This window comes from Fulmarus glacialis, unplaced genomic scaffold (assembly GCF_000690835.1).
Source record: "Fulmarus glacialis isolate BGI_N327 unplaced genomic scaffold, ASM69083v1 scaffold292, whole genome shotgun sequence".
Classification (NCBI taxonomy): domain Eukaryota; kingdom Metazoa; phylum Chordata; class Aves; order Procellariiformes; family Procellariidae; genus Fulmarus; species Fulmarus glacialis.
In genome coordinates, this window is record NW_009196930.1 from 1 (window position 1) to 10,860 (window position 10,860).

General features: G+C 36.9%; 1 protein-coding gene across 1 annotated transcript in view; it reads left to right on the forward strand.

Annotated features, from left to right (window-relative positions):
• Positions 1-693: 693 nt before the first annotated feature.
• Positions 694-10,860, forward strand: part of LOC104072773 (solute carrier family 2, facilitated glucose transporter member 9-like) — a gene marked incomplete at its 5' end in the record, with an annotated part of 38,132 nt that continues 27,965 nt past the window's right edge. The window contains 2 exons of the mRNA XM_009572342.1: positions 694-882; positions 2,703-2,778. Coding sequence (XP_009570637.1) covers positions 694-882; positions 2,703-2,778 — 265 coding nt within the window. The remainder of the gene's footprint in view (positions 883-2,702; positions 2,779-10,860) is intronic.

Here is a 10,860-nt window from a genome sequence, read left to right on the forward strand (position 1 = left end):
TTAACTATCCTAGATCATGATTAAATGTTTTTTCTGTGTTTGGACAAAAAAGAAATTAAAAATAAATTTTAGATTAATAAAAAATTATTTAATCTATGCAAAAAAGTTTTTAAGCTTAAATTTTAAGCTTAAATTCAGAGAGATGCTGAAATTAAGAAATAGTCAAAATGTTTGAACTTTTTGACATTTAAAAATTACATATTTTAAGAATATTATTATAGGAATTTGGTATAAATTTGTAAGCGGTTCAACCAATGTAGAGTTATTTTTCCCCTAAAAAGATAAATGATAAATAGGAAAAAAATCAAACTTTGTGTAGTTATCATCATATTAATTATTTTTATATCTAATGTACAGTCGTTGTTTTACTATTAAATTGTTATGGAAGAAGTTTAATGTAGTAGTAACTTTGAAATCTACCATGCTAACGGTATTAAAGTTGAATTTACCAGTTGCACATTTTTCTTATCAATATGGTCATATTTGTTCTGTAGGAGGAAATCCAGGCATAAAACTATTGACAAGTACTAGTTTTGATGGTTTCCCATTTTTTTCAGTGGTTTTAAATAAGGATGCTATGCTGACTTGTTTTTTCAAAGAGGTTGAAATACGTAAACAGAATTGTGAACATGATTACATACACATCGTAGCTGATAAATAGTACAAAATCAACTCTCATGGTTTTATTTTTAGTGTTCGTATTTACTAGGAGAACATATTCCATGGTCTGAGTTCTTCAGTGCTTTATCAAGAAAGTCAAAGGCACTTTTTGTTTTCCAGGGCTTAGTTATTGAACGGCTCGGACGCAGGCCTCTTCTCATCGGGGGTTTTGGGTTGATGGTTGTCTTCTTCGCAGTACTTACCGTCTCTCTGACTTTACAGGTAACACTACAGTCACTACATATTTTTACTCTCTCTTTGGCCTATTTTAAACACCAGGTGCTCAATACTCATTTGCCTCAGCACTCCTACGTAAGCCAGTCCTTTTAATCAGTTTGACATAAGGGTTTGAAGGTCTCTTTTGTTTCTTTGTGAATCTGTTGGTTTCAATGTACTATGGTTAGCCATAGCAGCTTTTGCATTAAAAAGCTATAGGGACTTTGTCACATTCAGTCTCGTAACTCAAAGATTCATGCGTATCATGAACTATTATGAACATAATTTTACCCATAGTTGGGTAAATAGTTTACCCATATTCCGTGCTTTTATCTTTGTAATGCAGTCTTTTTGAGATTTCTTTTGTATTTTATGTGTCATTCTTATTCTTAGACTTGGATTTTTTTTTCAGCAGTGAAAAATTTCCACGTTTGCTGTTTCTTTCAAGTTACATTTGTGATATTTTTATTGAAAATACAAAGACACAGCCTTTGCAGAACATCTGCACTTAAATTCTCAGATGTTATTAGCAGTCAGTTCCCCAGCTATTTCAAATGGTCAGAGGAGGATGATTAAACCAATCTAAATACTGAACCCTGAGTCATTTTTCCTTGTTTAACTTCCATTTTCATAACGATGCAGTTTCTTTCCATTCCTGAGGGCTTTTGAGGAGTAAAACTGACAGTCTGCAATGGCATGGTTTTGGGTGGTCTTTCATCAAGTTGTTTTTCTGCTGTTGTTGATTCCTGTCTCTTGCCATTAATTTGACTTTCAAATCTTGTTTCTTGGTTGAAGAGAGTCAGTAAGTCAGTTTGACTAGCAGGTGTACGCCACACCATTGCAAAGTTTTATTTGACTTACCTGTATGTACAGCACAATAGAGCTTTACTTCACGTACCCATGGTGACAACTGTAACACAGCTGTCGGGAAGAGAGTTGTTACTGCAAGTAAACAGTAAAAAATTCTCTTCCAGATCTTTTAAAACCTAGTCTGATCCGTGAGGACCTTCAGCTATTGTAACTCTCTGAAGTTTGAGTGCCTACCAGTTTTAGTTCCTTTCAGAAGTGTCTCAATCTGTTAAGTATGAGAGATTAGGTATTGCTTTGAATGAAAGACCTGGGGTACAAACAGGCTTGATCTCAGGGGAATTTGTATCTACTCTGTTTTTGCACCTTCTCTCTCTCAGTGCCTTTAGAGACCTTGTATCTGAGTTCAGATGAGAACTCCAAAATTATTCCATTTACAATTCCATTAAAGAACCATTTATAGTTTGTTCTCTTTTCCCTGTACCTGTTATTTGCACCCATGGCCCTCCTTGTCTGCAAAATCAGATTACGGCTAAAATCCCTGGACTATGGCTTTCATGTGCTTTGCTAAGGTTCAGATAGAGCTGTCAATTGTGTCTAGACTTCAGCCCAGCCTCTAACTGGGGAACTTTGAAGCTCTATGGGCCATCATAATTGCTCTTTTTAAACATGGCTGAAATACCTGAGGAGGATGGAGGCACCGGATCTGTTCAGTGGAAAGAAAAACTGTTTTCCAGGATGGCTTGAACTTTAGCACAAGAAATTGTAAACTTTCGGAGTTGTGACTTCTGTGGTGCAAGAGCTTGTCTAGTGTTTTTCTACAGGGATTCCACAGAGACCAAGACCTTTAATACAAATAATCTAATAAAGTTCTACAGAAATACTGTGATTTTCTAAAGTAATCCTAGACTAAATTCTGAAATAGAGAAAGAATCATGGAAAACACTATCTATTATCTGTGATTTTTTTAATATTGGTACGCACAATATACTTAACCGTGAATGTCTTTTACCTACCAGGAAACCGTGCATTGGCTTCCTTACCTCAGTATATTTTGCATCCTTGCAATCATTGCATCGTTCTGCATTGGACCAGGTATGTCTATATTTTTTCATGTTTCTTTGTACATCAAAGCACAGGTATTTTTGCACTGGCACTATGTTAACAAATTGCTTGTACGGAACTTCACTTTACCCTTATCTGATCACCACAAGCGTTCTAAGACAGTAAAAGGTGATAGCAACACAAAGTGGTAGCAATATTCTTGATAAAAACCCATGTACCCAGCATTCCCACTTAGCTGTCAGCATAATTGAGAACTAGTGCCTAAACCAGTACCAAATTAAAATGTTGGCTATTATTGTAGGATTGCTATGATTTTGTAAATCTATAAAAAACACTCAGACTGGAAGCTGACTGTTTTATTTATCAACACTTGTGTTAGCAGTTCAATGCCGGTAGGATGCAAATTGGACACCGGTGGAGGAGGGGGAAAGTTGTGTGTGGTCCCTTTCTTCTCTTCCTTTCCAAAGATAGAGAAGTGCTGTGCAAGAGGGTTTACACATACTCTCATACATTTCAAGTCTGATGCCCTCAGGCAACTGTTTTTGTAGGTTATAATGAGTTTATCACATCTATTTCCCCAGCCCGGTTTTGATTACTTCGAGATGGATGCAACTTTACAGAAAATCCAGTATTCCCAGGACATAATTTTTGTATTTTATTTGCTTTAACAAAGAACATGTTTAAGGTATAAAAAAGTAATAAAGCCAGACCTTTTTCAGAAGTGTAGAATGAAAGGACAAGAGCAACAGTCAAGGCTCAGCAAGGGCAATTCTGACTGGATAGAAGAGAAAAAATTTTACACTGAGAGTGGTTCAGTACTGGAAGACATTGCTCAAAGAGGCCTCTAAATCTCCATCCTTGGAGCTATTCAAACCTCAGCTGGACAAGTTCATGAGCAGCTAGCCCTGCTTTGACCAGAGGCTGAATTCCAGAAGTCCTTTCCAACCTAATTTATCCTAATTCTATCCTGATTCTAATTGCATCATGTCTTTGGAAAAGACATGCATTTTAATAGATACGCATAATATGCAAATACTTACCTGAGTGTAGTATTTCTCTAAACAGTGTTGCTCTAGCCTTCGGATACTTGATCAGAATTGGATCCTGCAGTTATCAAATAATGAAATGTTAACAAAAATTATTTGCAGATAGATAAAGAGGAATTTAATCCAAATTCAATACACATACAGAATAAGATGTCAAAACAGTGCTTAAATTTTCAAAGATTCTCTTACCAACTGTTCTCCACAAAAGTGGGAAAAATCAGCTGCTTTTTAGGAGTTTTTTCACAGGTTTTCTGCTGAAAACCTGAAAGCAAGACTTCTGTTCCCCTGAGTTCTCAGGTTTTTTCGTGCACCATTTATTGCCTCTTTTTCTTTATAAAGAGTTTGACATTAAACATTAATCAACTGTTTATACATCTTCACCACTGAAGTGATCTAATTAATTGATTGTGGTTTATTTGGGGAAAGAAAGAGTTGCTGATGTGTGTGACTCTAATGAAACATGGCTGTAATGCTGTGGATCCTCTTTTGGAAAAGCTGAGGAAAAATTATGCTGCTTTAGAGGAAAATGAGGAGAAGATCAAAATATTCCTTTTCCCCTCGCTTCTGGGAAAATAGTTTGTCACTAATCTCTGTGCTTATTCCTTTGCATATGGTAGCTGACTGGAAGAAGGAAGGAGTCAAACAGGCTTGATTAGGGTCATTAACGCACCTAATGTTGGACTGTACTGGCCTACGAAGACTGTTCTCCTTCCTCACCTCCAGCTCTTCTTGCAAAACAAATAGTACAACCAATCTTGCAATCGCTTTGTCCTTCCGTAAGAACAAATCTCAGGTTCAGCTAAGTCCCTAGTATTGTGGATATATGTTTCTTAAATGAGATTTTTTTTTTTTAAAAGAAGAATTCTGTGGAATAGAACTGCTCTTGCATTTTGAATGCCTAAGGAAAGTCAAATGTTGATTTGTAACTTCTTGAAAACTTCCCTTCCAGTGTTTTAAGTAGCTCAAATAATTTAAGTAAGTGCAGCTGCTTGCAACATCTACCTTTGTTTTTTTCTAAAAAAATTCTGTTGAAACAAATTGTAATTTTTTTCCATATTACAGACATGTTCCACTGATTTTTAGAACTTGCAGATCAGTATGTTCTTACATGTTGCATTTTCAACATATTAAGATAACCCTCTACATTTCTTCTTCACCTCACCATTCTTCAGAATGGGTTCTGGTTTTCTTCACTTAGCTTCTTTCCTTTTACCAATGCTATTCAGGATTTTCTGTTGTACTTTGCACTCTCTTTGGAGCAGCGTCTGCAGATATATGCAAGACAAACAGGGTTTTTTTGATATTACTTACTTGCTTTCTACAGAAATTCCTTAAAATTAAATCTTCTTTTGCGTTTTTCATTGTGCTTATCGCTTTTAAAGCCAAAGAACATTAATACTGTATCAGTAGCTACCTTGTTGGGTTCTCCACCTTTCCTGTGTATGTTCAAACATTTGTAGTACCTGACAATAGTGGGAATATCTCAGTAGCACTGAACATTGCTTTGCTTTTTATGAAAATTTTGTTAATTGACACTTCAGCTGTTGAGAAGAAGTTGCGAAGAATCATATTCTGGTTCCTCTGTAATTAAATAGCAATATTTTAGCTGACTTCAGTGGGGCCAGATTTATCTTCAGTGAAACTTTTCTGTTCCGTTTAGTGGGACTTGGGAGTTCTAAACTACTTGGCTACCTCTTAGCTGGGAGCAGTTCTCTTTCAGAATATGAAAGCAACTTCTGTCATTAGCCATGTTTTAAGATGGATGAATGAGAAAAGAGCATATATATTTTTTTCTGAACAAAGAAAGTATTATCAAAAAGTGAGACATCCACTGCTTTTTGTATCACAAGGCACAACTTCAATATTTGAGTGCAATTACTGTGTCAAGTTTTACCCCCACCTCCCACTACAGGAAAGACATCAATAAGCTGGAGCAAGTCCACTGGAGACTCTCCAAGTCAGGGACAGGAGCCCTGTGAGAAGGGGCTGGGTGAGCTGGACTTGTTCAGCCTGGAGAAGAGACAGCTTTGGGGGCACCTAGGCAGCCTCCGTACCTATGAGGAGGGTGTTGCGATGACGGAGCCAGGCTCCTGTTGGTGGTGTGTCGTGGGAACTCTTCAGAGACAAAAGGCATATGTTGAAACAAGAAAGGTGCAGAGTGACTATAAGGAAAAGCGTTTTGCTTATAGATAGTCAAGCAGGCTACCAAGGATTTTGAGTCCTTAATTACTACAGAAAGATCAAAATTGAGTAGTTTGTACTTCTGCTTTTTTATTTTGGAACTCTGTCCAGTGGGAAATCTGTATTTCTGGATCTTCCTAAATAGGGCAAGTGCTACTCACTCGCAGTTACTGACTGATTTAAAATTGGCTTTGTTTTGTACAAAACTATACTGTGACAGTTATACTAAGGTACCCTATATGTGACAGATGCAGCATATATGTGTGTGTGTATATATATATCTCTCTCTTATACATATACTAAGGAACTAAGTTTTTTCTCAGGGAAGTGTGCAATGCCAGTGGAGTGTCATGGTATACAAAGATATAATTTCTTTTAATGGGAAAGTCACTGCTGAAAATTAATCTTATCTTTCATTTCCTACTAATGTTAGAGTTTTAGCAAGAGGAAGTAGGTAGGAAAGAACACATTTTTTAACACATGTCCGACGCAGTGGCTGTTAGAGAGTGTCTAGAGAAAAGTACGAAGAGGGCAAGCAGGTGAGATACTTTTCCAGAACCAGTACACATTTTTTTCAATTTAGGGTCTTCCTGAGACACAGTTTCCAAGATTTTTGTAGTCTTCCATGAATTTTTTCATTCTCTGTCTGAAACTGTGCAAAATTTTAGCATCCTTTAGCAAAGAAATCTCCATGTCTACCACCTCTCATGTGCATGAAGACATCCTTTGTTTTGCTTTCCGTGATGTCCTTTAGGTCTTGCATTGGAAGAAGCGGAACAATTGATCCCCTTCCTCCCTCTTCAAGTTTCTTGTGGTCTTGTACAATTTTACCTTATCACCTCAGATTTTTCCAGACTGAATGGCTATTTCTTATTGCTTTCTTCTCAGTGATATTTTCTGACCCCCCCTTTAGCAGGGAAATGTCACACTTCAATATCTAGCATTCTTTTGCAGCAGTCTGGTAGTTTAACAAGACAAGGCTGAAGTTTAGGAATAACTTTCCCACCTTTCTGGTCAGTAAAAGGGTTTTTCCCTAAGAAAATTAATGCATACTCTTTATTATTAAGTTGCCGATTTTTAATGTTTTTAGACTTTTGTGGAAGGCTGAGCGTCATTTGTTTGTATTGGTTAAAAAGGTACTATTGTCATAGTATTACTAACGTTTAGTGTCTTATTTAATTCTTTCTGTAGTTATTTAGAGCATTTCAGCATTCTTCGGAGTAAACCCTGTAACTTTCTAGAGCATAAAATTGCCTTTAAAAATACTATGTTTTCTCTCTTTTAGAACATCTGATACTTTTTTGATAGCTTAGATGTTGTGTGGTCTCCCACTTTCTGATAACATATGGGTAAGTCCCATCTGCTCCTTTACAGCTAGGATCAGCTGTTACTATAAACTGTGGGGTTTTTTAATTTGTTTCATTTTTCTGAACTCAGCTTTTCAGCTTGCAAATGTTTTTCAGGCATATTGCTAGGGACTGAAACAGTAATGCTAACAACAGGTACGTTCAGGCATGCGTGTGGTTTGGTACTTCATCATTTTATCAAAAGACAAACAGCAGAAAGCTTTCATGCATTTACTAAAACTTAAAGGGACCCTTATGTTCAAGGTAGTCAATCTATGATCTGAAAGAAAAATACCCTTCAAAAGTCACTTACTGTTTTATAGATTAAGGAGCCATGCTGTTCCAGACAGTTGCTTCATTGTGCCATTAATTATACACGAGTGAAGGTATTTGGTTGTAGAGAAACATACTGTTTTCCAATATTACTTTTGATTATGGGAACACGTTAGTAGATAATTTTACAGTTTCACTTCAAGAAAAAGGCAGAAGCTTCATGGAAATGTTTTTCTTGATCACACATTTGACCTGAAATAAATATGTGAAATGTTTCAACTGAAGAATTGTCATCCAGCAAAGAGTAAATAGAAAGGACTGAGGGGATTGGTTCTGGTTCCTAAGGAGACAACAAGCAAAAAAAAAAAAAAAAAAAAATCAATAGAGAAAACAGATCAAAGCAACATAGTAAGAGAACATTTTCAGCTGAATGTTGGAGCACAAAACTGCTCATGCAGCAGTTTGCCAGGAAGGCTGCAAAGAAGCGCTACTGTGAAGGTGAAGAAAATAGAAAGGGAGAATAACACTGAGAAGAGAGAATAAGCTGAAGGCAAGAATGCAGAATGCAGAAAATCACGATAAAAACCCAAACCTAGGTGCTAGCTAGCCATGAATAAATTGAGAGTAGAAATTGGAAGAAAACTCCTATCCACTAGAGGAGCCGAGTTCTATATCAGCTTCTCAATGGAAACAGCAAAAGGAGAAGCTAAACACAGAGTTTATAAATTTCTGAAAGGACTGTATGAAATGCTGCCTGAAACAGCTGAAGATTGGATTTGAACCAGATGATCCAATCTGATCCTGTGTTCCTTTATCTCCAAGTCCTGTGTTCTTCCTTTATCTGTAAGTGAGATGCTTGATCCTCTGTGTAAAGTCCTTCTTTGTTTCCATTTGTCAAAAAGCCCGTGTGTCTGCGAAGATGAGCGTGTTCTGAGAGAGGATTTTCTAGCTGGTCATTACGTAGCGCGTGCAGCCCCTGAATTAATTTCCATCAGTAGCTGCTATTTTTAAATCGGTGCTGCTACGGTGAGAAGAAAGCAGGAGTCTCTGGTTAGTTCTTACATAGTCGCTTCAGGGCATTTGACTTTACTCTCATATGCTGTGTAACGTCTTAGAAGTAGTTATTCTGGTCCTAAATCCTGTAGGTATTTCTGTGGATGCGTGGCGCTTCCCTTCAGAAGAAGTCCTGCCGACTTCACTGGAGTTTGTGTAAAGCTGAATTTAGTGTGAATAGGATCAAACGTGAATCAGTGTGATTCTGCTTCAATTCCTACTTCTAAAATAAGTTCCTATTCAGTATGCATAAAGATGACAAAATCAGATCAGTGGTATGTTTCCAGTCACACTCTCATCACAGAAGAGGGAAATCGATAAAATTCACTCTGTGATGGAATTTGAAAAAATAGTAATTTTATGGTAGTGAGATCTTCATTTTTCGACTGTTGCTTTTTATAGCAATTGCATTTTCAGACACAGCTAAGAAACATTAACAAACCAGACCATTTCAGAAAAATGTTTCACTTACTTTTTGTATCTTTTTTGAGAGTTTTGTCTTATAATTTTTATACTACTTGTCATGATTTATTGAGTGTGTGTGAAGTCTTTCCTAGCACAGCTGAATACAGACACAATAGAAACATGATAATGGTATATTCAGCATGTGTTAAATTGACATTATGAAGTAAACAAAATAAAACTTGGAGGAAATTATTGCTGTACCCTGAGGTGTATCAAAGATATTTTGATATTTAAAGTTTAAATCAGCCTGTGCTCTTACTCTGAATGCCAACATGCAGCTGTATTGACAGCGGAGCGGTTGTGATAAAAGGGTCACTTTGAAAGTCATGAGGTTTGTTCAATCTGAAATGCCATCAGGGAAGAAAAAAAAAATCTTCTCTTGGATGTGAAGCACAAATAAAGGTGTGATAGCACACACATAGACATAAAAGTACTGAAATGAAAGGCAGCATCAGTATTATTGCCTGAAATAGGCATTTACAGAAGCTTTGTGTGATGCTGTGTCAGCTTCTCCACTTAGAGTGGGATGTAAGAATTTCTAATGCTCGTGGCCTCCCACAGAGGCATTCTTTCAGTACACTTTGAGAAAGAGTTTGGAGCTTGCTTGAGTGGAAAAAAACTTCTCTTTGCTCTAGAAAAGTGTATCATGTTAAAAAGAAACAAATAAACCCGTTTTGCTATATATTTAATTAAAAAGTGGTAGATTTGAAAGTTTAGGTTAATTTTCAAAATGTCATTTATTCTGTAAACTAGAAGCTTTTACAGTCTTTCCAGCAGGTAAGCATCCTTTGATAATGTCAGATAGTTCCCGCATCAGGTAAGAAGGGTATTTGTGTAGAAATAGCCTTTAGTTTTCCTGGGTATTTAAGAAAAGGTTTGGTTTGTTGATAGTTGTAAGGCTTTTGTGGGCACAACAGTAGATTTAAAACATGCTGCACTAAAAGCAGTTAAATATGCCAAACATGAATTACAGTTCATTTCAGGAACTCATAATAACGTGGAGATACATGATTATTATGCAGAACGTACCAGTCTCAGTTGAAGATTTGCTGAGGGATCTCTGGCCCCATCCCCTGCCTCATTGTGCCACTCCATTGCTGCAGACTACCGTCCATCCGACACAAAGAGCCTTAGGGTTGGCGTTTTAGCCTCCCAGCTGCCAGCCATCACGGCCTGCCATATTAATGCCATTGCTTTCATTTGTGTGGGCTGTGAAGCACAGCAACAGGAGATCTGATTTACCTTTCCTTCTCTGGTTTTCTCTAGCAATGGAAAAAGCTCCTGCCTACACTTGGGGGCAGGAGTATTTTCAACTGCTTCTACTAAGTCAAGGAGATGAAGGGATGGGAAGTTTAAGGGCTTCACGTGAGAATTTATCTTTTGGTTGCCTTTCAGTGAACAGAGTTTTTGGGCTGTTAAGAAATAAAACTAGAATTGCTTTCAATCTGGCCACATCTTCATTGAATTTTTTGGGGGGGGAGATAATATTGCGTTATTCAATATATATTTTGTGTTACTCAATATATATTTTGGGATTAATACCTGTTTTATGTTTTGCTTGAGTACTTCTCTCTTTAAAGAGTACCATAGAGTAAATGTGTAGCTTTTAACAGTTCTGTTACAGAAGTGATTTCAATTCTTTGTAATTAGTGGAAGTTCTAAAGAAAAAGGAACCCCTAGTGTTTTAAAGGTAATAGTATCTGGACAAAGGAATTGCTGGAGATGACACATGGAGCTCTTATCAGCAG